This window comes from Heterocephalus glaber, unplaced genomic scaffold (genome assembly GCF_053883595.1).
Source record: "Heterocephalus glaber isolate CG9 unplaced genomic scaffold, H.glaber_assembly_v1.0 deba00001472, whole genome shotgun sequence".
Lineage (NCBI taxonomy): Eukaryota > Metazoa > Chordata > Mammalia > Rodentia > Bathyergidae > Heterocephalus > Heterocephalus glaber.
This window is the reverse complement of record NW_028258315.1, coordinates 38,456,092-38,483,062: the sequence shown is the minus strand read 5'-3', so window position 1 is coordinate 38,483,062 and position 26,971 is coordinate 38,456,092. Positions and strand designations below refer to the sequence as shown.

At 38.6% G+C, this 26,971-nt stretch overlaps 1 protein-coding gene across 37 annotated transcripts in view; it reads left to right on the top strand.

The window, feature by feature from the left end:
* Celf2 (CUGBP Elav-like family member 2) overlaps positions 1-26,971 on the top strand; it is an 830,356-nt gene that overhangs the window by 764,318 nt on the left and 39,067 nt on the right. For all 37 annotated transcript variants that reach the window (XM_087181290.1, XM_087181288.1, XM_087181297.1 and 34 more), the window contains 2 exons: positions 3,031-3,094; positions 14,223-14,357. In XM_087181290.1, the coding sequence (XP_087037416.1) occupies positions 3,031-3,094; positions 14,223-14,357 (199 nt within the window). The remainder of the gene's footprint in view (positions 1-3,030; positions 3,095-14,222; positions 14,358-26,971) is intronic.

Genomic DNA, 26,971 nt, shown 5'->3' with positions numbered 1-26,971 from the left:
TTTCCTTTGTATTACCCATTTCACTTTGTCAGCTTCACTGAAATACAGTGGCCAGAACTTGAGATAGTTACCCTGTAAGATCTACTGAAGCACAGTGGCCAAAATTGGAAAATATTGCCCTGTAAGATCTAAAAGGACAAAGTAGTGACACCTAGTGTGGATTTTAAAACATCATACTGTAGCTAGAGAGTAGCATTTGTAGTAACCATGTCTGATGTGTAGTGAAAATGAATGCTCTATTTTTAACAGAACTACAGCTAAACATGCTTTTCTACCCCCTTTTCTGCTTTAGAACCTAAATACTGGACTTGAAATTCATAGTATTTCATGTTGTGAGTTTTGGCCTTTTATTCCAGCTTGGTGGCAGGGGCAAACTTGAGCACATGCATGCATTGTGTCCTAATTCTGTCATTTTACATTTTAACTATCCCTCTCAGGATTATATCATCCACTAGCTTCAGTTTGTAGCAGAAATTATACTGTTTTATAAAATGTCCTCCCTGTTGTCTTGAAAAGGGATTATCCTGCTTGTGAAAAGGGAGATAAGGGAGATGAGATGAGATGAGATGAGATGAGATGAGATGAGAAAAGGGAGGCTGAGATCAAGTAACTTTACATACAGCTGCTGATGACTGATGGAGTTTCAGCCATGTATTTTCTTGCCACCTTGCCATGTTGTTTCTTAAGGACTCTGAGAACCAGCTCACGTTTCCTCTTCTATCCTTCCCCACCTTCAGTGCCCAGCAGGGCCTAGCCTGGAGTAGCTATTCAGTACACCATTGGTTATGTGAAACATAATTTTCTTGTCTTCATCTGAGTTATTAACAAAAGCACTGACCACGTTTATTGTCATCTCTAGCCATTATTCTATCTTATCCTTAAAGACACTCTATAAGTGATTTTTGTCAGATGCCTTGCTAAAATCTGTATCAACTGTGACTTTTTTTTTTTTTGAGGCCACGTCTCTATATGTAGTTCAGACTGGCCTTAAACTCACTATGTAATCCAGGCTGGTGTCAAACTCATGGCAATCCTCCTGATTCAGCCTTCCAAGTGCTGGCATTACAGGTGTGCACCACCAAACCCAGCCTAGTCCAGCTTCTTGTTTTATCATTTCTGAGATCCAAAACACATGTGCATGCTCTCAGTATTCAGATACATCTCCTGTGCTCCACAGCTCACAGAAATCTCTGGCACATGTTTCTGTGACCACATCTGCAAATTACTTTCATACTTGAAAGAGAATTAATCTCAGCCTTATTTATAAAAATGTTTCTATAAGCTCGTGCTGTGTTTTCTCCCGTCACGGATATTAGTTCTTAGCCATCTCTGTTCTAACCTTTTATTTAAATTTCTTTTCTCTGAAAAAGCTCTCGGCCTTGAAGGCATTCCCTACTTCTATTCTGAACTATAGATTCTGACCCTGCCTCACAAAAGATTGGTTATCCATGGAAGTAATCCTTGGTCATGATTTCATGACACTCCAGCTAGTTCCACTTAACAGGTGTTACCAATTCCTCAGATTATCTTCAAAGCTGATTTAATTGTACAACTTTAAATTTTAAAAACATAGAATGTGAGAAACAGGGGACTGGTAAACATAAGAGAATGGGAAACTCCACCAATCAAAATAAGGTATTTCTCTATTAAAATGTATAATCCCCAGGTTCTCCCACACCCTCCACTTTGGTGTTTCCTTCTTTTTGTGTATGTATGGTAGAGCACATATGTATATGCATGCACAGAATATCTGTGTACTACATTCTAACAAGTTAAGAGGACAGATGAACATACAGACATCTTTCAAATTTTAGTCCTTGTAAATACCACATCCTATAATATCATTGTCCCTGAGATTCACGTTTAATCAACCATTCTTGTTGGTGGTTTTGTATTAGTTGATCCGTGCTCATTTTTTAGTCATATCCAATTATTGAGTTTTTCTTATTAAATTGAAGAGACCCACAGAACACCATTATTCTACATTGTTTCACATGGCTCCACCTAAGTTCTGATAGCTGTTTCTACAGTAGTGAATTAATTCACTTTGTTCCTCATAAGCACATGGTGTCGTAACAATTTTTCAGTAATTTTATAAAGCTACATCATTTGGTATCCATGTATATTGGAATATGTGAGATAACTACATACTTCCCCAACATACAAACTATATCTGTATTGATCTATCTTACCAAAAAGAGAATGTCTGTACATCTAGTCAGATACTTAGTTTAGCATTAAACTTAACCTAAAAGTTCAACAAGGGCAGGAGCACTTCTGAACAGGTGCCTTGACCTTATAGCACTCACTGATTCTATGTGGCAGTAAAAGTATGTTTTTAAAAGCTGTAGGGGGAAATGTATGCTTTTTCACAGGCATTTAACAAGCATATTTCTTTTTTCAAAGGTTGAAATACTAATAATGCATAGGCTCCAACATATATAGCACCAGATAATTCCAAGTTTTGACAAATAGTATATTTTTCTCTACCATTGAAGACCATCTTAAAAATGACTGACTATTCTCTTGGTCTCGTGGCTGAAGCTATAATAGTATGCCTATAAATAGATGCACTTATGTCTGTAATTATTGTGATGATCTTTATGTTGGCCTAAGAATGGATCTATGCACTTCTGATAAAGAATGAAAAAAACTGAGCTTTGAAGAGAAGAAGGAATGGACCCTGATTGGCAGAGACAAGTTATGGTAACTACTAGACTGCAGAGAGATATAATTAGTCACACTATGTTGGTTTCAATAGATTTAACACCTGGTTGTTAAGAGTAAATTGATTAATTGTTTTAAGGCAGCAGTGTTAGTGAGTTTCCCCAGTGTCTGTGTTTCTTAATAGAAATTAGACATAATATGGATTTACAACCCCAACTCTGGGGACCTTCAGTCCATCAATAGGTTGTGGCAGCCAACTATGTAAATGTAAAGGGAACGGAATTTGCCTTCAATTTAATGAAGAAGTTACTCTGTTTTCATCTTCACACTGTTCTGACTTTCCACTTGTGTATTCATTTGCAGCTTCTGCAGCAAGCCACCTCCTCCAGCAACCTGGGTGCATTCAGTGGCATTCAACAAATGGCTGGTAAGTCACGAAGCATGTCTTTCTTTCCAACTATGTGTTGTCTGAATTTTTATTTGGTTGACAGGGCAAAGAAAAGAATCAGGGAAAGAGGGTAAAGAGTAATTAATTGCCAGGCCTATTAGCTTTCTGTCTTAGGTGTTTAAATTGAAATCAGCTGCTCTAAGGTATTTGTCCTACCTTTGCATGAGAATCCCTGTATACTATACATTTTTGTCATGTGTTTTTTTTAATGGGATTGATTACTGGGGAATTACCAACTAGATTCCTATATCCAGGGCAGCCAATAATTGACATTCCTCTAAAATTTTAATAGGCACTCAGTAAAAATATTCTGGCCTCCATAAGGAAAGCCAAGATTGGAGGCCTATGTTTGATATAGTTTGTAGTCTCTTGATAATGAGAGAAAATTAACAAGGTGTTTTTTTACTTTAGTACACAGTTGACAGAATTGTTCATCAGAAGCCTTTATGTGAGAGAATAATCTTTGTTCCCAAGAAAATCAAAGTCTGCCTACATATGAAAGGCCACTCGTTGAAGGATCCCTTTTCATAATGAGCTGTGCCAGTAGTTGCTTGAGGTGCAGTGATTAGTGAAAGGTCACTCCTACTGTGCCACCTCCATGCTGATAACCTACCTTAACATGGAGTCAGAGAATGCAGCTTGTGCAAGAAATCAGAACACAGGTACCCATTAACCTGCTGGAAGGAACAGTTAGAAAGCTTTTTCCTTGTTTGACTCACAAAGTGAGGGAGAAATCGGTAAATACCAATTTTTGGCGTATTAGGATGAGGACACCTTGAATCAATAAAATGAAACCTAAGTGTGCAGAATAAAAACCAGATTTATCTGTCACTATAAAAATCTTTTTTTCTATATTCTTTTCCTTCAAATACATATCCTTGGTGTTTTATTTTCACTTTGAATGACTCTAGAAAAACTTACAGTGAGGCTTCTCCTCAAAAGTGTTTTGTGATTGTCTGCCCAGCTGCCCACTGTGACACACAGGCTAATGGTAACTTCTTGTCTGATGGTATATATTGGCCAGTGGTCAATACTATACTGCTGAATGATTTATTGAGCTTCAAATTTGTTGGCACCACCAGTTTGTTCTGCTGGAATATACCTTTTGGATTATTCGAAAAAATGTATTTTGAAATAATAAATATTAAAATATTGCAGTATATCTACAAATAAGTTTGAGAAGCAGGCATTGGAGCTAAGAGTGAAAGGTTAATTTATTTTTCATTCTGTAAGGGGAACTGGGAGACATTAGTAAAATATCTGGGGTTATTTTATGTTTTTAAAAGGAAAAAAACCTCTGTTGCGAGCTGTAAAATAAATGGTAAGGTTCTCACGTTTTCAGATAATAGGAGACCCATCCTGGCCTGAAATTAGAGGTGTTCCTTACAGGAAGCCTCAGGCTCTTCCACTCCCAAAGTTGCATTATGCAGAAAAGGTCACTTAGTCCTGAGGCTACTGCCCAGTGTGTCTTCCCAGGTGGACAGCATGGCCTATCATTCTTCATTAGGATGTGTGCACCTTTGCTGTGCCAACCACAGGTCAGGATATTAGCATTTACATGCTCTCTGTGCTCATTTAAAACTAAGGGTATCTGGGAGTTACCTTATAAGGTGCCATGGAGCATATGGCTAAAGGCATTGTATAAATGCTCTGGGCTTCGCAAAATACCCATGTTTTAAACCTTCAACATGGCAAATTTAGCACAGTTTGCACAGGGTGGAAAATCAAATGCTAAAGAGTTCATTATCTACCATTATTTTGAATACTTAGACTATTCAAAATGTAGGTATCAAGACTCCTGTCTTGGTGATTTCTTTTTTTTTTTTTTTTTTTTTTTTGGTACCAGGGATTGAACTCAGGACCTTGCACTTGCAAGGCAGGCGGTGGAACCACTGAGAAAAATCCCCAGCCCTTGGTGATTTCTATCCAGTGTACCGCGTGTGTGTGTGTGTGTGTGTGTGTGTGTGTGTGTGTGTGTGTGTGTGTGTGTAATTAGGTCTCATCTTCCTAAGAACCATTATGGTTGGGGGTGTTTTATTCCCCAATACAGAAAAGTTATATAATCTTTCCTACTCTTTTGTCTCAAAAGAAGGGATTAACTTTTTTCCTTACCAATTAATCTATACCAGTGTTATAAAGTGATCATGGTAGATTGGTAGTAAGGGTTAGTTTCTAGAAATCTTTCCCAATTCTCCCAAATGTGGGAAGGGCTCTCATAAAGTCCTTTCCTTCCTCCCTTCTGTCTCCGGTACTCCCTACTCATTGGTGCATCAAGTCACACTTGGAGTTCCAAGAGAGCATGGCCTAGTCTGCTAACCAATAGACTCAGCTTATACTCCTCTGAAAGGTTCTCGGGGCTATTTTTGAATGGATGAATGAAGAAATTTGTAAACTGGCAGATGTAAGTTTGTATTTTGGATGCATTTCCAAAGTTAAATGTCCATTTATTGAATTAAGAAATTTGGCTTTAGCCTTATGTATAAACTTTAAAAAAAACTATATAAACTAATGCCAGTATCTTCATCATTGAGATGCTGAGGATTTGGAGATAGTTTGTATAATATAAAATATGTTACAGAGCACACTGTACATAACAAATACAGTAGAAGCCATGTGATAACAGAATTTAAGGAATCTAAGAGTTCATTTATCTCCAACCCCACCTCATATTAAAATGCTTGTTGAATGATTAATGTTGTGACATAGTGAGAGTGAGCACATGTACAATTCATACGTCATTTTTATGTATGACAGCAGCATATTAATAAACTGCACATATAAAATTTAAATAGTCCAGCTTGGACCACTATCATCAAAAACAGTGAAATATTTTGAGAACCAGTAATATTTTGCTGTGAACATCTCTCAAAATATGATGGTCTATCCTTCAGGAGGTTGAGGTTTATAGTTAAAGTCTTAAAATGCCTCATTTATGTGTGTAAAACATTTTCCATTTCAGGAGAAAATAAACCCAAAGAAGAAATTTTAGATGGCAAGTTATTGAGTAGTTGCATCAATAAAATGAGGCATCAACTATACTTTCTTTTCCCAGAAAAATCTTAGTATTCTTCTTTCAAACTAAAATATCTTCAGATGTATTTTATGATTTCTATAAAAAGAAACCTTTACTAAATGTGGAATTTAAAAGCAGAAAATGGATTAGAATCAATTCTTTTTTTTTCGGTACCGGGGATCAAACTTGGGTCCTTGCACTTGCGAGCCAGGCGGTGTAACCACTGAGCTAAATCCCCGGCCCAGGATCAAATCTTTATAAGTTGAATTCTTTGAGTATACTTATTGTGCCTCTTTGAAGTTGACTAATTTTATTTTCACTCTTAAAACTTATAATAAAAAAATTGGCCATTTCTCATTCAGTGAGTTTCTGAAATCTGAGAAATTTGGGGTCTCAGTTTAGGCTAATAGTCTGGATTTTCCTTGAAAGAGAAAAGAATAAGGAGAAAGTATCTTTTTGATCATTAATTTCTTTATAACAACTATTATATCTTAGAAGATCATCATGATAGAAAAACAAGGGTAGTATTTCACAAGTTTGTATTTAACCTAGCTTATTGTAATAATCATATAGTTATTGTGCTGGCCAAAGACAAAACTTTGTTATTACTTTACACTTGGGAAAACAGAAGTATGGAAAGGTTAAATAAGTTATGAGACTACAGCACCAGAAAGTGACATACTGTTATAGGGTAGTTTCTTTAGAAATTGCTCACCGATCAAGTCTTCCAGGTCTTTCTGGTCTTGAACAAAGAATTGGATAAGACAAGCCAAAAACGGTGTCAAAAGTTTATTTGAAAAGTGCAGGATAAATGGGTAAAGGAGAAAGCAGCTCTTCACACATGGGCCAAACAAAGAGAAAAGGAGGGTAAAAGCAAAAATAAAAGTACATAGGATGGGTTATCATAGAAACTCATGCATGATACTGGCTTTCTGTGATGGCCAGTCTTTTATGTTGTCCACATCTTGTGGGAGTTCGTGAGTTCTATATATTGGGTCCTGGTGTTGCCTTGAATCTTATCATTGACAAGCCCCGCTCATTTTCCCAGCCAGCTTCACCACACCCTATCTCCTATATCAATATGGGTTATGATACAGAACCCTCAAATCTCACAATTCTATGAGGTAGGGGCTATTGGTGTCCCATTTTCCAGATGGGCAGCTGAGGCTTAGATTGGTTAACAAAGTTATCTATAGTCACAGAGTTAGTAATTGTGGATCCAAATTCTAAATTCAATTCTGCCTAGTCCAAAATCTGATGTGTCTCTGGCCTCCAAACTTAAAAAAAAAAAAAAGTATTGTATGGCAGCCAAACCAGGTACATTTGCATAAATATAAGCTCCAAGTGCAGATAAATGCAAGTGCATAAATAATAAGCTGTGGGAATAGTTTAACAGGCCAAATGAGAAGTCAAATCTTAGGAAGAGAGAGTCCCAAAATTCTTAAAAAGGAAGCAGTTGAGAGATAGTGATAGAAAACTACCTCCATCCTGTAAAATATTTGTAGCTTACTGAGTAGGTTATTCTTTGTTAGGGATTTTTTTTTCTTAGAATGAGAAATTCCTATTAAACAAATTAAAGATTTGAAGTCGTGATGAAGAGAAATTATCTATTGATCAATAGAGGAAACTGCTTTATTTAATACTAATTTTCAGTTAAGCTGAAAGTAATTCCCTTTCAGAATATATGATCTTAATTTTTTTAAGTAACAATAAAACTGTAGAGTGCAAATATTTGCTTACAATAACAAAAAAGGCTCTCCATTATGGATTTTAGACCTTTTCCTTGAGAACACTACAGTGTCTGTCACAAGTGGAGAAAAGGAAAGACATTTGCAAAAACAAGGTAGGGGAGGTGTGAGAAGCTCCAGTTGGAGATACCCCCAGCATGGTGAAGTGTGCATTGCAGTCCCACAAAGATCCTGTGTTCTTCCCTGAGTCTCCAGCCGTCCACACCACAGACACTTCCTGCGAATGTGCTAATAGGCCTTATGAGAATGTTCTATAACCACCCATCTGTCACTTTTTAACAGACCTGATTGGCAAGCACTTGTAACAACTGACATCTGTACTCACTTATTGATATGCAGATTTATGGTAATTGCTATGAACAATAAGACACAAAATTACCTAAGGTGAACACTAAATTAAATTTTCATGCCCTTCTCCTTATAATTTTTTTTAAAATCTTAAGTTTTGAATAGGCATATTGAGCATCTGTTTTGTACATTATTTCATTTTAGGGAGGATTTTTTTGCTCCCATGAAATGAATGAAAAGTTGAATCTTGGTATTTCCAACTTTTTTTCCTTTGCCACCATCATAGCCACTCACAGTTAGATTTCCTAAAACTTAAATGTGTTGTACGTTTAGTCCCTAAATTATTGTCCCTGGTTTGAGGGGTGTTCATCTGAGCAGAGTGCCTCATAAAGTTAAATAGCATCATTTTCTTCTTCTCAGAAAAGCGGTTGCCAAGCTAGAACCAGCTTCCGGAAGGGTGACAGGCACCTCTCAGTCTGGTGCCCTTTCATGGTGATTATGTAGGAGTAGCCAAGAGAAAAAGTGTGACTGTGGGAAGGGGTGGGAAAGGACGAGGCGCCTGTGACAGGAGCTGAGAAAAAGGGAAAAGACAGGGAGCACTCAGACCCCAAAGAAGAAAAAAAGGGGGGAAGGGAACCAGAAATATGAACTCCCAATGAGCGCATGCAGAAACCCACCCTGAGTCTGCGTGTGTAGCCCCCACTGCTGACTTCCCCTTGGGAAGAATAGCACAGTGTTAACAAAGGAGAAAACTAGTTCTGCCAGCAGCTGCGGTCCTGGAGGAGCAGGGTGTGGAAAGATAGAATGAAGCTCGAAGCTCAGGGTAGGAGCCTGTCCTCACACAGCTGCCCCACGTGGTTTCCTTGCTTGGGGTGGTGCCTTTCCCCAAGCAGCTTGTCCCCTAAGGATGAGGGGATGATAAGTGCTATGAGCTCATTCCAGGTGAGGCTTCCCTGGCTGCCAAAGCATTTGTGGCAGGAAGAGCCAGAATTATCAGTCCCCAGGGATATATGCTTTTGCCAATGAAAAGTTGAAAAACACTGTACCCAAAAACATTTCCCAAGCTCTTTCCACTCATCTGAGAGTCATTTCTGTGATATAAGAGGGCATGAGACAGTAGCAGCATTTAGAAGACCAGGGCTAATGAAGGAGTGTTCTTTGGGAGGCTTCAGGCCTCTGCCTGGGAGAAAAACACTGGGAAGAGGGAGAAGGCACCTTCACTGCTTGTCCAAGATGGAGTGAGACTGAGGGGAGGAGCAGGTCCTGCTAGGGCCCCAGGTGCTGATCTTTGGGGCCTCCAAGCTCCCACCTCTGCTTGTATGTATGTGTCTTTGTGCTGAATAGGAGAAGGAGTCATTTCTTTTTGTTCTTTCTTCTCTTACCTGCATCATCATTCCTCAGCTCTAATTTCTTGATTCCTCACATCACACAATTACTGTTCCAACCCCAGGCTTCTCATTCAGTGGACTTGTATCTTTTTCCAGTTATCTACATAAGTCAGGAGTTCAACTTTTAGGGTGTGTTATGGTTTAGATGTCAAATGTTTCCCAAAATTTTCATGTGTGTGGAAGGTGATTAGATCATGGGAGTGCTGTACTCATCAGTGGATTGACCCATTTGAGTTGCTAAATGTGCTGTCAGGAGTTGGCGTCTGGATGGAGTTGGGTCATTGAGGGTGTGACATGAAAGGGTTTATTTTTGTCCCCAGATCTTCCCTTCTCTCTGCTTCCTGACTGCCATAGAATGAGCAGCTTTGCTCCGCTTAGGTCCTTCCACCATGCTGTCCCTACCTTGGAGTCAGCCAACTATGGACTGAATCTTCTAAAAACTGTGAGCCAAAATAAACTTCTCCTCCTTACAGTTGTGGGTGTAGGGTATTTTGTCCCAGCAACGAAACAAGTGACTAAGATGGGGGCTGTCACCAAAAAAAGAGGTTCACACACATTTCACACACACACACACTTTTTCATAAATTTTCAGGAGCTTTGGAGGCCATGTGAATCCCATCAGTGAATTGGGGGTGGGAGGACCAGCATGTAGCAGGCTCAGCATGGAGAAGAGCAGCCATGAGTCCATTAATGTACTGAGGCAACTGAAACCAGTGATCTGTGGTATGTGGGATTCTGATAATGGATGCAAAAGGAAATCAAATTAAGAAATTAAAGAACTGCTTAAGTGATTTAGAGAGTAAGAGGTAGGGCATACTTGCAAAGGTTACTGAATGGTGGTACATAGTAACAAAGTAGTTACTGGTTGACTCAATTCTTAGCATTAACACAGGAGCACAAATTCAGTCCCTGAATTTCAGACACCATAAAGAGAGCAGAGAGCAGTACTGAAAATGCTCTCTCTTCAGCCTGGTGTTTCAACTAAGCAAGACTTATGTTTGGTCATGGTGGACTACAATGCCTCACCTGGCAACTTGCATCTGCTCATAGTGTACTAGAAGTTAAAGACCACTCTTGGGCAAATGCAGGGAGCATGCTGAAGTTTACATTGTTGTTGGCTTGGCTCCAGGGCCTTTAATGAATGTCAGTGGGTGAGGTAAGGAATAAATATGGTTCTAATAGGTATTTACAGATATTCTTCATTTAACAGCCCACCTGCTTAATGACTGTTCAGACATACATCTGAGGCTCTCGCTGTTCAGACTTAATACCCACCACTCAGATTTACGACCCGCCCTTTTTTTTTCTTTTTTTTTTTTTTGGTACAGTTCTGTACAACTTGTTTATAGAGCCTCAATGTCTTTTTCTGGTACAATATGCCTTGTTTATATAGTACTGTAATTTTGCTGATTGTACCGTACAGTACTGTAGTTTTATGTTGTTATACATTACAGTACTAAAAGAATTATACAAATAAAAGCAAAGTCATCAATTTGAAGTTTCCTTTGACCATTTCTTTGTTCTAATATTATAATGTACATGCTATATATAATTGCTCATCAATGACCTAGTCACATGAACTTAATCTTTAAATGAGGAATGTCTGTATATTGTAGATTAATAATTCAGGAAAAACAGTCAATATTTGATGCTATACCCAAAAACTTACAAAAAGTAAAAAAACTAAAACCTTGTTTGGCTCTATAGACAAAACTATAGCATTGTATTAAAATTTGTACTGTTACCCTATTTATTCATCTTATACCAAGATATCCATCATCTACCATATATTCATGTGTGTATATTTAGGTGGACTCAAAACAGTAAAATAAAAATCTTTTTCTGCCATAAACTTAGTATTTAGTAATGAGGGTAAGAAGTACATATAAATAGTGTCAAAGTAGAATGAGAGTTCTACGCAGATAAGGAAGTTAGTGGATACCATGCAGAAAGTACACCTGTTAAGTGTATACTGAGCTGTCTTCAGAGGGAGGCTGTGAGTATAACAGAACACATTGGCCCCAGACCTAGAAGGGTTTGGTGCCAGTGCTGTGAGGCCTTGGCCAACAACATGATGCCTCCAACCCAACTGGATGGGTTTAACCCAGCCACAGATGCAGCTCCTTCTTGCTCCGCGATTCCAATACTGTACCTCCCACCTAGAGAGGACCTCTAGTCACAGACTAGAATAATGACTCTGTGATTGACTGGTGACAGGTGCATGATATAGGTTTTAATTTCAGTGCTGCATCCTCTTTTTATATGCCCTACAGTCTGTTGGTGATGTAGCCTAATCATCTGGTTTACATCATTAAAACATTAGAGGGAACATTAGTCACAAGAGGGGACAAATAGATCCATACAAGTATGCCTCCACTTCTCACAAGATATCTCACAGCCCAGGTACTATTGTCACATTCAGCTGTGAAGTGCATTTGTGTTGCTGTCAGGAAGTAGAGCCCTTTGATGGGTTCAAGTGGTTTGCACTTAATCTAAGCAGCTCCTGGGGCCGGGGATTTAGCTCAGTGGTTTTGCCACCTGCTGCGCAAGAGCAAGGACCTGAGTTCGATCCCTGGTACCAAAAAAAATAAAAATCTAGGCAGCTCCCATATCCCTTCCATTTCCATTTTGCTGAAGTAAAACTGAAAAGAACAATATGTTTAATGCCCACAATTTCATAAATATATATGACACTGTTTGATCACTATTTTATCAGAGGGAACAAGGGAGACCTTTGTTCCCAGTTGCATTTGGTTGACAAAGCAGGGTTGCAGGAAGTCTACACTTTTCTTACAGAACTTCACCAGATTCAATAAATATTTGTGCCCTGGTTCTAATCATCCCCACCAAATAAGTGGATTTCACCATAAGCCAACAAGTGTAGATGTTTCCTGAAAGAAGATAGAGTATCATTTTGAACAAAATGAGGACACATTTTTCAGAGAGACATCAGAAACTTTTCTGAGTAGAAATAAGCCCTGATAGCAAAGACCAGGACAGAGGAGTGGGAGAAATATTCTGCAGAACTCAGCAGCCAGGCTCTGAGGGCCCCACGCCAGTGGCTGGGGCTAGCTTGGGTATGCTGCTAGAACATACCCCTCCACCTACCTCCCCAAACACATATGGAAAGAGTTAGCAAACCACTCTCCCTAAAGCAGATTAAGCTTTTCAATGGAAATATATTAACTATCTGGATTTGAAGCATGAGAGGAAAGTTAAATTAAGCCTATTATTTCACTCCAGTATTTTTCTGTGTAGAATTCTTCTATATAAGGAGAGAAGCATTGTTTCCTGCTTCTCGCATATGTGTTCTCTTTACTGTGAAGTGAACCATGGAAAATACTTTGACTATTCCTATGGTATAAGAAAGAGAAGGGGAGGAAGAAAGATTTCGAAAGTACATGCAGCACATATTCCAGGCCCAACCTTAGGGCCTGGATGGATGGGGCCTGGAACCTCACTGCCTCAGATCTCTCATCTGAGCCCACCTGCATGTTCCTTCATGTTCATCTCTCTCTCTCTCTTTTTTTGGTACCAGGGATTGAACTTGGGACCTTGCACTTGCAAGGCAGATGGCGGCGCCACTGTGCTAAATCCCTGGCCCCATCTGTCGTATTTTTGCTAAATTTTTAATAGTCAGAAATTCATTGTAGTGAAAAATAGACCAGCTTTGAAATACTAGTACCTTTAAAATGCAAATACAAATATTTTACCAATAAAGCTATTAACATACTACCATTTTATTCATTCTTTTATTCATCACATACTTAGTTCCTAATGCAGACACATTTAAGTTTACATTTCAGATATGAAGAGAGAAGTTCAACATCAGTAGTAATAGCTGACATTCATTATGTACTTACATTATGCCAGAGTAATTTCTATTCTTTACCTTATTTACACAACAGCTCTCGAAGATCAGGTACAGGTATTATGACCACTCATTGATCAAGAAATGAAGAGATTGAGTGACGTGCGTGGACTGGTAGAAACAGGATTAAAATTTGTATCTGTTCCATTTCCAAGGATAATCTGTAATTTCCTCTGTAATACCTTATGTGTGTACTTGTCAAGAATTTAGGGATTGGCCCAGGGATTTAGCTCAGTGGTTCCACCACCTACCTCACAAGCATAAGTCTGCTTGCAAGTTCAATCCCTGGTACCAAAAAAAAAAAAAATAGAATTTAGGGATTACCCTCTTCCTCAGGTTGTCCAACCCCAAGTCTCAACATTTCTTGTCAACTACATCATAGAAATCACCAGGTCACAAAGCCCCACTGTGGCCTGTCAGTACAGAGCAATCTCTTGTCTTTTCTGATTCCCTTTACAGCATGGAGAGGAGCAGCTGGAAGAGTCTTTGGGTAGGCCAGGCAACACCAAGTGAATTGACTCTGCTGAGAATTATTGGGTGGAATGTAGATGCTCTTTCTTAGTCTACTCTAGCAGTAGAAGATGGAGCTATGAGAAGATGTTCTATGAGAAGAAACAGCTCCTATCTAGGTGTATAGCCCAGCTTTGAGACAGCTCTCAGTGAGCATATCCCAAGCACGGGCAAGGGGTCTTGTCTTCTGTTCTTATCATCTCCCTTCATGATTCTGTGAGCCTATTCTTCTTTGAAAACTGGAAATGTTGGACCTATTGCTAATTTTATGATTCTCTTCCCTCCACAGGCATGAATGCTTTACAATTACAGAATCTGGCAACACTGGCTGCTGCTGCAGCTGCAGCCCAGACCTCAGCCACCAGCACCAATGCAAACCCTCTCTCTACCACAAGCAGCGCCCTGGGAGCCCTCACAAGTCCCGGTGAGTAGGTGTTGCTCTTACCTGCTGATGATGCAGCAAGAGTGACACAATGTGTGGATCTGCACACACCCACATGCAAAAGGTGAGGTTGGGTGTACCCAACCACAGAGCCAGGCAACTTGCAGTGGGCATCTGGATTATTATATTTCTTAGTTTTCTAAAGAAACAAAATGTGAATGTGTTTTATTTTCTAAAGATAAAATGAGAAAAGTTTTCAGAGAGGGAATCCATTGTGCTAGTGATTCTCACATATTGACTTTGTTTTTTAAAAACTCCACATTGTCGAGCCGGGGATTTAGCTCATTGCTTCCATCACCTGCCTCGCAAGTGCACAGTCCCAACCAAGTTCGATCCCCGGTACCCACCCCCCCAAAAAAATCTCCACATTGTCCCTTCAGTCCTCCTTAAGTTGTCTGTCACTGTGAAGAGTGTCAGTCTCTTTAGTCCTGCTTTTTTTTGCCCTATCTTCCCCTCTCCCCCGCAAAAAGAAGAATGTTAAAATCTCAAAATCACTAATCATTCCAGTGCTGGGTTTCACACCAGGTCCATCCTCGACATTTGATTTAAAATCCATGATTAGCAACATCTTTGTTGTTCATTTATGGACAGCTTCTGGACTGTGTAATTCAAACTTTTTCTTCCTCAGAAATTTGTAGTCTTATTCAAAAGCAGTTACCATTTTTCTTTTCATACAAGTCAGATATAATATGGTTGCTTAGATACTATGATTTGTTTTCTTTTTTGAAAAAAGCAGAATGTTTCACTGGCTTTTCTTCTTTGACTTTTCTAGACTTTGATAAGTGATCTCATCTTCTTCTCTGTTACATGAAGGAGTTAGCCTGGACAATCTCCAAGTTTCCTTCTAACTTGGAAAATCCCATGACCCCCTATCAGCTGTGGTCAAATGGTTAGCTAAGTGCTGACAAACTGAATGTAATACTGTAGAGTTTTCTTTCTGAAAAATACAGAATAAAAGCTACTGCACACTACAGATCAGCTTTCTGAAGACTTGTGACTTCAGGGAGCAATGAGACATGCTCCTTAAACCCAAACCACTCAGCCCTGAGTCTCTTTATAGAACATTGTATATCTAAAACACTTCACCCTGAGTGTAGTTTGGAGTGGGAAACCCAAGAGATACTTAGAAGTGTCTGGTGGATTGTGTGAAATCTCATGGCTACAGCACGTATGTAAAAAGACTTCTCTAAAATATTTTTTAAATTTACCATTACTATGCATGGGTCCCATTATATACAATACACAGTATTCCTGAAAAAAATCAACTTTAAGTTAGTTTTTTCAAGAAATTAACCTATAGGGCCAGGGATTTAGCTCAGTGGTTCTGCTGCCTGCCTTGAAAGTGCAAGGTCCCGAGTTCGATTCCTGGTACCAAAAAAGAAATTAACTTGTAGCTTTAATGCAAAATATTTAAATAAATCTTTTAATAGGGCCTTTTGAGAAATAAACATTTTAACATGATTAATTTTCCTCTTATAAAAATAAGTGATTTTCCTTAAAAACAAACTAAAAATGTGACCTGATTCATCTGTTTTATAAATCAAATTCCAAAGTACTTTTTAAATAGGATATTTTCTCCTATTTGAGGACTATGAAATAATTACATTAAAATAACACAAAGTATAGTGCATGAATTTTATTGTATTTTTAGTCAGAAGACTTGTCAGTTTAAGAAGCCAGTACACAAGCAAATGGAGCTGATCCATGCAGGTAATGTAATTCAATAAATAATATCTATAGGGTGCTTGTACAGCGTCAGGCACTATCCTGGTGCTGGGAGATGGGAGTGAACAGGACAAGATACTACCTTCTCTCTTGAGTCTTTCAGTCTCTCAGGAGAATTCAGAGGATAAGGAGATAAGTGTGACATATGTGGTAGATAAGGCTATTAAGATGCTCAGACAGAAAGTGGAGAGGAGAATGGTTAAAGGATATGATCATTCTCTCAAAAAGTGACATTTGAGCAAAAATCCAAATTGAGTGAAGGAAGCTATAAGGAGTCTTCAGACAGAGGACAGAGCAGATGTAAAGCAGTGAGGCAGGAGGGAGCTTGGCACAGTGGTAATCTAACAAGGAAACAGTGGTGCTGCGCAGAGGGAAGAGAGAGAGAAGTGAAAGGTAAGGTCTATGTCGGTGGGCTCACAGCCATTCCATCCAGTATGATAAGAATCACAAATTTGTTGCCACCGTCTTAAAATGTAAGGTACTCAGCCTAGGAGGATGGCTTGAGTGTTTGCCAGAGGGAATGTTAAATGTATTTGACTATTCTGGTTTTTGGGTTGCTTTTTGTTTTTCTGAGACCACAATGAAAGAGAAAATTTGTTTGGAGATATATTTTCCTTCTTCTTGCTCTAGTCAAAAACCAACCATCACTAGCAACTTGTTCTTCCTTTTACTCTCAGAGAGGCATTTTTGCCCTTCAATCAGTTCTTCTACCTCAGGTATCATAGAAAGTGATTTTTCTCTTCTCTGTTGGAAATGCTTTGCATAATGGCTAAAAGTGTTTCATTAGAATCCTGACATGTTGCAGCAGAAACAATTTAAAACTATATTTCAATTAGTTTTCTTAAGTGTAACTAAAAACCTTTGCTGTTTAAGTAAAAGTAAATTTATTATTTGTCTAATTTCCATCAGGGGCTTTTTCAAAGTCACACAAAATATCATTGGTAGAATTCATGACTCTTTACTTCATCAGATCAATTCCTTATGAAATAAAAAGTCAGAAGCCATTCTCACAGCCAGTGCCATTATTTATTTTATAAATAATAATAAACTGGGCTTACTGTTGGTAACATGAGCAAGCCTAGTCACACTGTGAAACACATGGAAGCCTCATCTCGTTCCTCACAGGCCTTTGGTTTCCCTGTTCTTAAATATGTCTCTTAAACATCAGACAAATTCATCTAGAAAGGAAAGGGACAATTTAATCCACCAAATTATTAATTTTTTTAATAATTGTAAATTTATCTTTTCAATTCTGCACACCCAGAAAAAGCCTCCCTACAGCATTATTATAAATGATTTTACACAGTCTTGGCTTTAAAACATGAAAGATTAAGCTTTAGTTTTTGTTTTAAAAAATTCCCTTAGGCAAAAAATAGGTTCCTTTGTCTCATGGCCTTGAAAATTAAAATAGTTTAAATTGTCCATGGTTAGAATAAGTGTTTTATGCAATTATCAGATGGTAGTGAATAAAATTAGAAATTAAATCATGAAAGAATAAAAACCAGGTAAGTGCATATTATAACTTTTATGAGTTTCTCGTAGGTCTTTTGAAGCCTAATTTGTGTTTCTTGGCTTTTATTTTGATATGATAATTTTTGTTTTGTTTACTTTAGTCTCCTATTTAATTAATTCTTAGGTCATTTCTTCTTACCCAGTTTTGAACTGATTTTGAGGACTGTGTCTCTGCATTTAAGAAGAAACAAACTGTAAAGTGTGTGGCTAGGTATTAAATGGAACATCTATCTCCCACCCCACTTGTACATGTGTTGTTTTGTCTAGTAACTTTGAAAGCTTGAGAGAGAGCATTTCTATTACCACATGTGAACCATTCTTTGGCATTTCTAGTCTAAAACCTAATATTGCATTCGTGTACCACATTATTTCACTGACCTTGTTCCATTTTCTTTTTAAAAGAAAAGGATGTTTTAAAATTTCCCAAATGCTTCTGTAAGTACAGACTCAGTCAAGTGCACACTTCAAGATAATGGATAATTTCTTTCAATAGTGTAAGGCATTTTAAAATGCTAGGAAGCATTATTCCATTCCCAACATAGGATCTTCCAAAAGACTTTTCTCTTTATCTTCAAGGTGTCCCTGGCTCCTTGAAGACTGCAACAGACACAGTTGCAGGGAAATGGTAAAGGTTCCTTATGGACTGTTTGAGGTTAACAGGTTGTAGGTGTTTTAATGTGATTCGGGGCTTACCTGCCTTCCTCACATAGTAGTGACTGATGAGTGAATTCTGTTCCTGTTGCACACCTGTGTCATTAAGCAGTTACATGAGCAACAGGGAAACAAGAATTCAGCCTTCATAGTTATCCAGTAGCCTTTCAGTGTGCTAAAGGCTTTTGTCACTACCTTCAATGTATCTGGACCTGTACCATGTGAGAAATTACATCCTGTGAAGATAGGAGATTCATAGGCTCATTGAACTCACATTTCCCAGCTTTTTAGTATGTACAGGTCAAATACATAAAGGTGAGGTGGGCCCTATACTGCCCCCTCTAAGGCAGTAACGAGGTGTGGGGACGAGGAGGCCAGGAGAGATGGACAGACAGAGCACTGGGAAAGGCTATCTCACTAAGGGTACTGCAGTGATACCTCAACCTCAGAAAGTCTGACTAAATTTTTCCACTGACCAGTTTGTCCCACTATCTTCCCATCTTGTTAAAGGTCCCGTTTCATTAAGAGAATTCAGTGACTGCTGCTTCATAGCCGTCAGTGGTTCACTAGGATATTAATCCTCATACTAATTGTTTCTCCCTGTGAGCGTCTTTGTCCTACCAGTTGACATTAGTCTGGATGAGGCACTTGTTTTCACTCCCTTTGTGATACTGGAAAAGCCTCCAACTCAGCTCCTACTCTCTGTCCTCTGTGGGCAAAACAAAGCAGCCCTGTTCAGACACTTATACAGTATGATCAAAAAATACAGTGAATTTTAAAAATGGTTTTTATTACAGTTAAAGATATAGCCATTAATCCACCTCAAAAGACTCTCCCTCACTTTGAACACACTCATCCTATTTTTGTCACTTTCTGAAGCAGACCTGGGAGTCCTTCTTTGTGAGTATCCTTACTTGTGTTGTAATGGCTGCCTTGATATCCTAAATTGATTCAACACATCTATCTTTCATGGTCATATTGACTTTGAGGAAGAGCCAGAAATGGTACTATGGATGAGGACACAGTATAATGTTTTTACGAGCCTGCCTTTTCATTGGATGGCATTCAGCAGGAGCATTCACCGTATTTGTGATCATACCTCCTAAAGACACTCACAAAACAAGACTTCCAGAACTGTTTCAGAAAGTTATAAGAATGATAGGATAAGTGTGTTTGAAGCAAGGGGGAATATTTTGAGGGAGTTTAATGGCAGTGTGTCTTTTACTATAATAAACTTTTTAACTTAAACATTAACCATATATTTTGATCATCCCTTGTACTATTCAGCTCACTGTGGTCTAGGGCTAAAGTAAAACAAAGTCCTGAGCACTGGTCTGCTCCTTCTTTTCAGAGCAGAACAGCACTGCCCCTAGGCAGCCCACACTCCAGCCAATCAGGTCATTCTCCATCCCTCAGAGCGACTCTTTAACCTTGTGGGTTGCTCTACTTAGAATACCTTCTCTTCCCTCTCTTCCCGTGAAAATTTTCTGTATCACTAATTTCTTGTCATGCTTTATTTTTGGAATGATTATATATAGATATAAAATTGAGATTTTAAATACGCATTATAAAATTTATAGTAATACTTCCATAATTAAGCTATAGTAAAAACGTTCTGTAGTGATTAATAATTATTTTCAGTACCTTGCTACTTACCCTTTAAGAATCAATGCAAATTCCTCTTCATTTGGAGCAACACATCACACAACAGGCCTTCAGAGGCGTTGTATTAATTCAATGGAATGATCAAGTGAAAACAGTCTAAGACTAAAGTTTAAGAGCCATTCGTGCTATCTAGTACAATGAACACATCACTAGGGGGACACCTGAGGCTGTCGTGGTAATGCTGATAGGGTCAGTGACTCTACCTTATCATCCACAATTTGGTTCTTCAGGACTCCAGGAATAGCCATACCTTACACGTGCCCATTCAGTTCTGAACAGTTTCTGAAGTATGATTCAATACTACCTTGCATTAGAACAAAGTTATATGATGCAGTTGTTTTTTATTATAAGATTTTACAAAGAATAGCTTTCAAAATGTTCTGATGTCATGTTACAGAATAAGCAAGAGTCTTGTACCAAATAAAGATATTTCATTTTCAGAAGAACCACCTACTCTAATGTGTGCTTTTGAAAGATGACAAATAGAACCTCCTCAGCAAGCACCCCTTAATTACATGTGCATTAGTAATTCCCATCACCTTCTGCTGTGCCTACACTAAAGCAAAATCCCATTTAGTTTTTAAGAATATTTTCATTTATACTGTATTTATAAAATACAGAGTATTTCTTAATACAAGGACCAGTTATTCATGTGAAGACTACCTGGTCTCTTACCTGTTTTTTTCCTTATGCCCATCTTTTGTCATTGCTTATTTTTAAGGAAAAGAAGTAAATCTCAAAGCAGTCAGTTCTCCCCTTTATTAGCTTCTTTTTAAAGTGGTTTAGTCAAGCAGAGTTAAACCATTTAGTAAAATGAGCTATTTTGGGGGACTGAATCAGTAAAATAATTTGAATAGCCTTTAAACATAAGCTATAATTTCTACATCCTTAAATTTTTTTCATAACCAATTTTTTTTACTATATTATAAACTTTTGTGAATTGAGTAAAAGTGGGGAGGAACAAGATCTTCTTTACTGACTTTTTCTACTACTCTTTAAACTGTATGTTTTCCTCCATAATTCATGCAACAATGAGCTCTTGAGTAGTATCCACCCTTAGGGTAGATTTAGCAGGTGGCAAAAATAGGAAATAGAGGGGGTTTCCATAGAGAGAAGAGTACTCAGCACTTCTGTGGCTTCTCAGCAGAAGTCTTACATGAAAACCACACTTTTTGAATATTAAAATTCATATTTTGGAAAACGAATAGGAATGATGTGTCCTAGTAAATAGCTGTTTCTTTGGTATTGACCATCCTACTGCAAGGGAAGCCATACAAATATCTCCCAACCAGAGGAGATTTGAAGTCTCCTGCATATGTTGGGAGTTTGGATGTGAAATTACCTTTAAATTTCATTAACTATGAAAAAAATGACAAGAGCTCTGATGGTTAAAATAAAACCGCAGCTAATTCTCTAATTCATTACAGCATCCTCAGCTCCTGCCATCAGAGTAACTTTAGCACAGTGAATGGGCAGCCTGCAGTTGATGAGAAGCCCCTGACTTAGAGCAGACTGGGGTCTCTTAATAGTCCTGAACTATTTGAAGTTTAATAAAGCTGCACAGCCGAGAAGGCAGATATTTATGGTTCACCACAGAGCCCACAATCAGAGTTATGCAAGTAGACTCCACCTATGACAGAAGTTCTGCATGTTGGATCTGTGGATAGACAGACCTTGTCATGCATTCTTAGGGGTATCACTCACTTAGTGCAGTGTTGTTTAGGGTGGGCTTTTTAATGTTTGCTTTTTGCTTTTAGTGGCACTGGAGTTTGTGCTTCGATAAGTGATGGTGATTCACTTTTACATATTGCTTTGCCCAGGCTCCTGATTATGCAGCAAATTCACAATCAGATCCACTTCTGATATTTGTATGTGCTCAGGGATATGTTTTCTATCTGACCCAACCACTTGATGAGATTTTTATTCCCATTAAATTATGTATGTTACTGTCTGAAAGCCCATGTTATCACTGCTAGCACTAGGAAGAAGTTTGATTTGTTGTCTTAATTGGGTTTTGCATTAGGTGGCAAAATCAAAAACTTTATTCTAGTCACGATTTCTAGAAGTTTATAAGCTAAGGCACATTTTTTAACAGTTGAGACATTTTTAAGCAATAAAGTAGAAATTTTTGTTTATAATTTAATCTCATAAATTGTTATGAACTATGTACAGCTGGCATACAGAAAAATAAACAAAATGCACCACCCTGTAAAATCTAGTTAGAGAGCAGACACATAGTTGAAGTACCCAGTATCAGTGACAGGAGAGATTCTGTCTTGAGGAAATGGGGGGAATTCATAGATGAGCTGACCCTCAAACCAAACTTTTAAGAATTGATAGGCTTTTTATAGGTAGAAAAGGAATGGGACGTGAACATGTAGAAAAAGAATTTAATTAGCAAACTAAAATTCATCTCATTTTGCACAAGCATGATATAAATGGAAAATAATAGCCATTTAGGACCCTAAAAGTGATGGCTAAAGAGCAGGGATTTTTTTTTTCCTTGTAGGCAATGAAGAACCACTTCACTCAATCTTGAGGGATGTCAATCCCAAGAATATCAGTGATTGGATTTAGCTACAGATTTGATGTGAGGGAGAACAAAAGGGAAGAAGTTAAAAGATGACCTCACTGGGTTCTGACCTCACTGGGTTCAGTTTGGGTGAATATGTTGTTTTCATTAGTAAAGAGGGGATTAAGAAGAAGGAAATGTTTGTAGGGCAAGATTTTATTTGGCACATGTTGAGCTAATGCCCATGTGAACTGTCTGCTCATGGAATCATACTCAGTAGTTTTGTCTGACCCACAAGTTTACCAAAGACTGAAGCTGGAAGATTGGACTGAGACTCAGCTGTAGAAGCAAGGCAGGCTAATTTAAGCTTGAAGTGATTATACTAGGACCATCTATCCTCTACTAAGAGTCACTGGATCAAGTCATTTAATTTTCTTAGTTGTGAAATGGAACTGTTCCCTTTCACATTCCGTATTGAAATTGTACTTCATGTATTTGATGCATTTATGTGCATTTATGTATTTATATATATGAAATATCTTTCCCATCACTGGGACAAAATACTCGATATGTACAACTTGGGGAGGTTTATTTTGGCTCACAGTTTCAGGGAATTCAATCCATGGTTAGGTGAAGCCAAGGCAGAAACATCACAGGGAAAGGGCTTGGCAAAGGAAAGCTGCTTATGTTATAATGGCCAGCAAGGAGAGAGCTAGAGGAGGAGCCAGGGACAAGAATACACCCTTCAAGATCACCTTCCCCTCAGTGACCTGCCTCCTTCAATCAGGCCTCACCTTCAGACAGCATAGTGAAATGAACTCATCAGTGAACTAATCTACCGATCAATATAGCACCCCATGATCCAATTACCTTCCAAAAGCCCCACCTCTGAAAATATGAGACTTTGGGGGACATTTTACATCTGAATTATAACAACATACATAAATGCATGCAGTTCCTTTTGTAAAAGATAATACTAAAATATCTTATGGGAACAGTTTCATTATTTTGGTATGATACTAAATACTCCTGGAGAACTGCAAAGTAGGTTAAAAGTAAGATCCAGAGTTATTTTTCTCTGAATCTCTTGTCTTGTCTCAACCCTTCCTAAGAATGTCAGAATGTAAATGCAGGGTGAAGATGGTTTCTTCACTCCTTTCTGCATTTGTGCTTGGCTTCACAGGATGGCAGTGAACTTCCCACAATGCTTAAAATAAGAATTGATTTATAGCACCAATTCCCTTCCTTAGTAAAGTCAAAGTAGAACTACTGGCTTAAACTGACAGCCAAAGTGCGGCAGAATTTCAACACTGAGGATCAGCCATTCAGGCCCTCGGGGAGTTATTTCAGGTACCACACTGATGTGTATTCTGTGCCAGCCACTTGGAAGGGCAGTGCCCTGCCACAGTCATGCTGAAGCAGAAAGCGCAAGCCCTGCTTTCCAAATCCAGGACTGTGCCAAATAACTGCTTGCCCCTGGCTAACTTTGGGGTCACATTATCCAGAGGAAACATGCCTCCTAGAGTGTTCTCTCCATCTGGGCAGACTGTCCCCTCTCTACCCTGAGGAAGGCCAGACTTCAGACAGGTAACCAGTTATGCTATAACATGGCCTACTTTCCTCACCATTTCTCTCCAGAAGCCACAGCCTGATCACATCATCAAACATTGTAAGGGCAAAGAATGTCCAAGATAATTTATCCAGGTGCCTCATTCATGATCCAGACAAGGAAACAGGCCTATGAGAGTAAATACTTTGTCGATAGGTGCATAGGATATTAGCAACAGGTGAGACGACAGCTACTCCAAAGTAAAAACTGCTGGGAAACCAGAATTATATTTCTGAGTTTTCTATTTACATGCTCTTGCCTTGTGAGGAGATCAACATTTTTTACTTTCTGTATCCACAACTATTTGTAAAAACATTTGGGGCCAGCTGAGAAGTATGTACTTTTGTTTTGTTGACTCATAAAGCAAAATTATTGGAAGTGAAAACAGGTTAACTTTCCTTTGCTCCATTCCCTCCCTCCCTCCCATCTGTCCATCCATCCTTCTTTCATTTTTTGAGATCAGGTCTCATTACACAGTCCAGGGTAGCCTTGAACTTGCAATCTTCCTGCCTCAGCCTCTCAAGTACTGGAATTCCAGGCATGCACTACTGTGCCCAATCTGCTCCATTCTTATTAGATATATGAATTTATATTCAATCTCCTGACTACAAATTGCACTTTCATTCTTCAGAATACAGTATCTTCATGGACTCCAGAATACACCAAAGTCCAGGTAGGAAAGGTTTCCTAGTTTATTGACAACTAATGATGTAGATTTCTTAGAAATATCAACTAGTGAGACCTCTAGTAAGCATCTGGAAATGAAAATTAAAGTGAAGAAAACAGTACAGCTCCTTTGGACATTAAAAGTATATATATATTATCCATATCAATTTCCATAAAATTTTGCTATCGTGGAATAAAAAACCTTTCAATTCCAAGTGAAAATCTAGTCTTCTAGACTCTGAATTTTCCTCTCACCAATCTTCTAAAGAACCAATAATAATGCTCTATCTGGCTCAGTGTTGCACCAAGTGAAGGTGCTTACCAGTTTCCTATGAACTGGAAGTGGGTAGTGAAAGAAAGTGGTTCAAATCTTTACACATAGAATATGACTGTCAAGTAGTTGAGATCACATCACCTTAGAACCTTTCACACCATTTTCTAACAGTCTCCTCCTACCCTATCACCACTTCCCTCATCTCCCTCCCTCATAAACAATCTTTTAGGAAATAAATTAAAATGAGAGGTGTGGTTATTGTAGAATAATTAGACCCCATGGGAGAAGAGACATTCTACATTTTGTTAATGCCCTAGAGTTGTGATTAGCTAATAATGCAACTAATAATGCCTGTGTCATTGCATAATTATTCTACCTTCTCACAGTGTTTTCCTGCACTGTTAGAATATAACATCCAAACTCATCTGAGGCAAAACAGCAACCACAGGCTCCTGTGTCCTCAGTATGTTTGGTAGATACAGGCAATTTTCTCTGTGTTTACAATTTTATTTTGAAAACCACAAAGCCAAAATGCTTTCACTAATTATTCTATGGAAAGTGGTTAATGAATGCACTAAAGGCACATTCTTGCTGGTCTTGTGTTAATGTTGTTTTATGTAGCTTAAAAGAAAAAAGTCTCTTGCTGTCTGGGAGAAGTGGGGAGGAGGGTTCGTATGAAAAAATTCATTTATTTGATCCCTAGAAAGCAAGGTAGTTTCTGGGGTAGATTTACGCTATTCATCACCTGCAAATACACAGATAAAAGATAAGGGAGAATTTCTTCAAGTATGTAGAACTTTTCAAGTGAATAAGTAAATGTGAGAAATTGGCAAATCTCTTAATGGACAATTTTTCTGCCTTTCATGTTGGATCTGAACTCTGGATTAGAAAGATGAAGGAAAAGAAAATTTTTTAGTGTTAAGCAGTCAGCCTCACCCAAATTGGGAATCCTGTTCATCATCCTGTCTTCTACAGTGAATAAGAAAGAAATGCAACTAGGTGTACTTTGTGTTCCTGATCACAGTTCAAATGACAGAGAAGGTAGGGTCACCAAGGATGGCCTTTGATTTGAATCTGCCCCTGCTCCTGCCTGTGCACAGGAGTGGCAGTTTGGAAGCTAAGTGCACATCCTGTTACTCCAGCTTAAATTATGTCAGAGGAACAAAGGATCTTTCTGCTCCGGTGATATCACACCAGAGCTTCCTCAATTCTATTTTTAAAAATCTCTACACTTTCTCTGACATATAGGCAGAAAGGAATGGTTTCATAAGAGTCTTTAACTGTGGCCTCTGCCCTATCTTTAGCCCTCCTCCAGTGAGGCTGCACTATGTTGAGATGGGATGTCCGGCAAATTGGCCACACTCTAAGAAAACGAGAGAAAAGGCTGGGGATTTAGCTTAGCGGTACCACACCTGCCTCACAAGTACAAGTTTGATACCTGGTACCAAGAAAAAAGAAAGAAAGAAAGAAAACAAGAGCAGTCCCATTTATCTGCATCAGCCTTCAGCTACAGCAAACTCTACATCCACTCATTCATTTAGCCAATGCTTAGTGCCTGCTGTGTGTCCGCCACTCCTGCAGGCTCTAGGAAATGAAGGAGACAAACTTCCTGATCCTCCATAACTTTATCTTCTGGTGGGATTTTTAAAAGATTTACAACAAAACTGTAAGAACTGCCTTACCTAGTGTTTTACTTTTGGGTTCTTGCCTCCTGGCTACTCTTCCCCCTTCCCTGTCATAAACCAAACCTTACTTCTAATTTTCTACCTTCTCACACCTCAAACTAAGTTTTACACATAGCCCCAAGGAATCTGATAGAACTGCATCAGACATCTCTGGGGCCATGGCTCTCAAACAGTGTGCAAAGGAAGCACCAACAGGGCTGTTAAAGTCAATTCCTGAGCCCTACAACCACAGATTCCAGTTCTTTAGGTCTGGGTGAGCCTCCAGAGGTAAGTCTGACTCTTCATGAGGTACTAAAC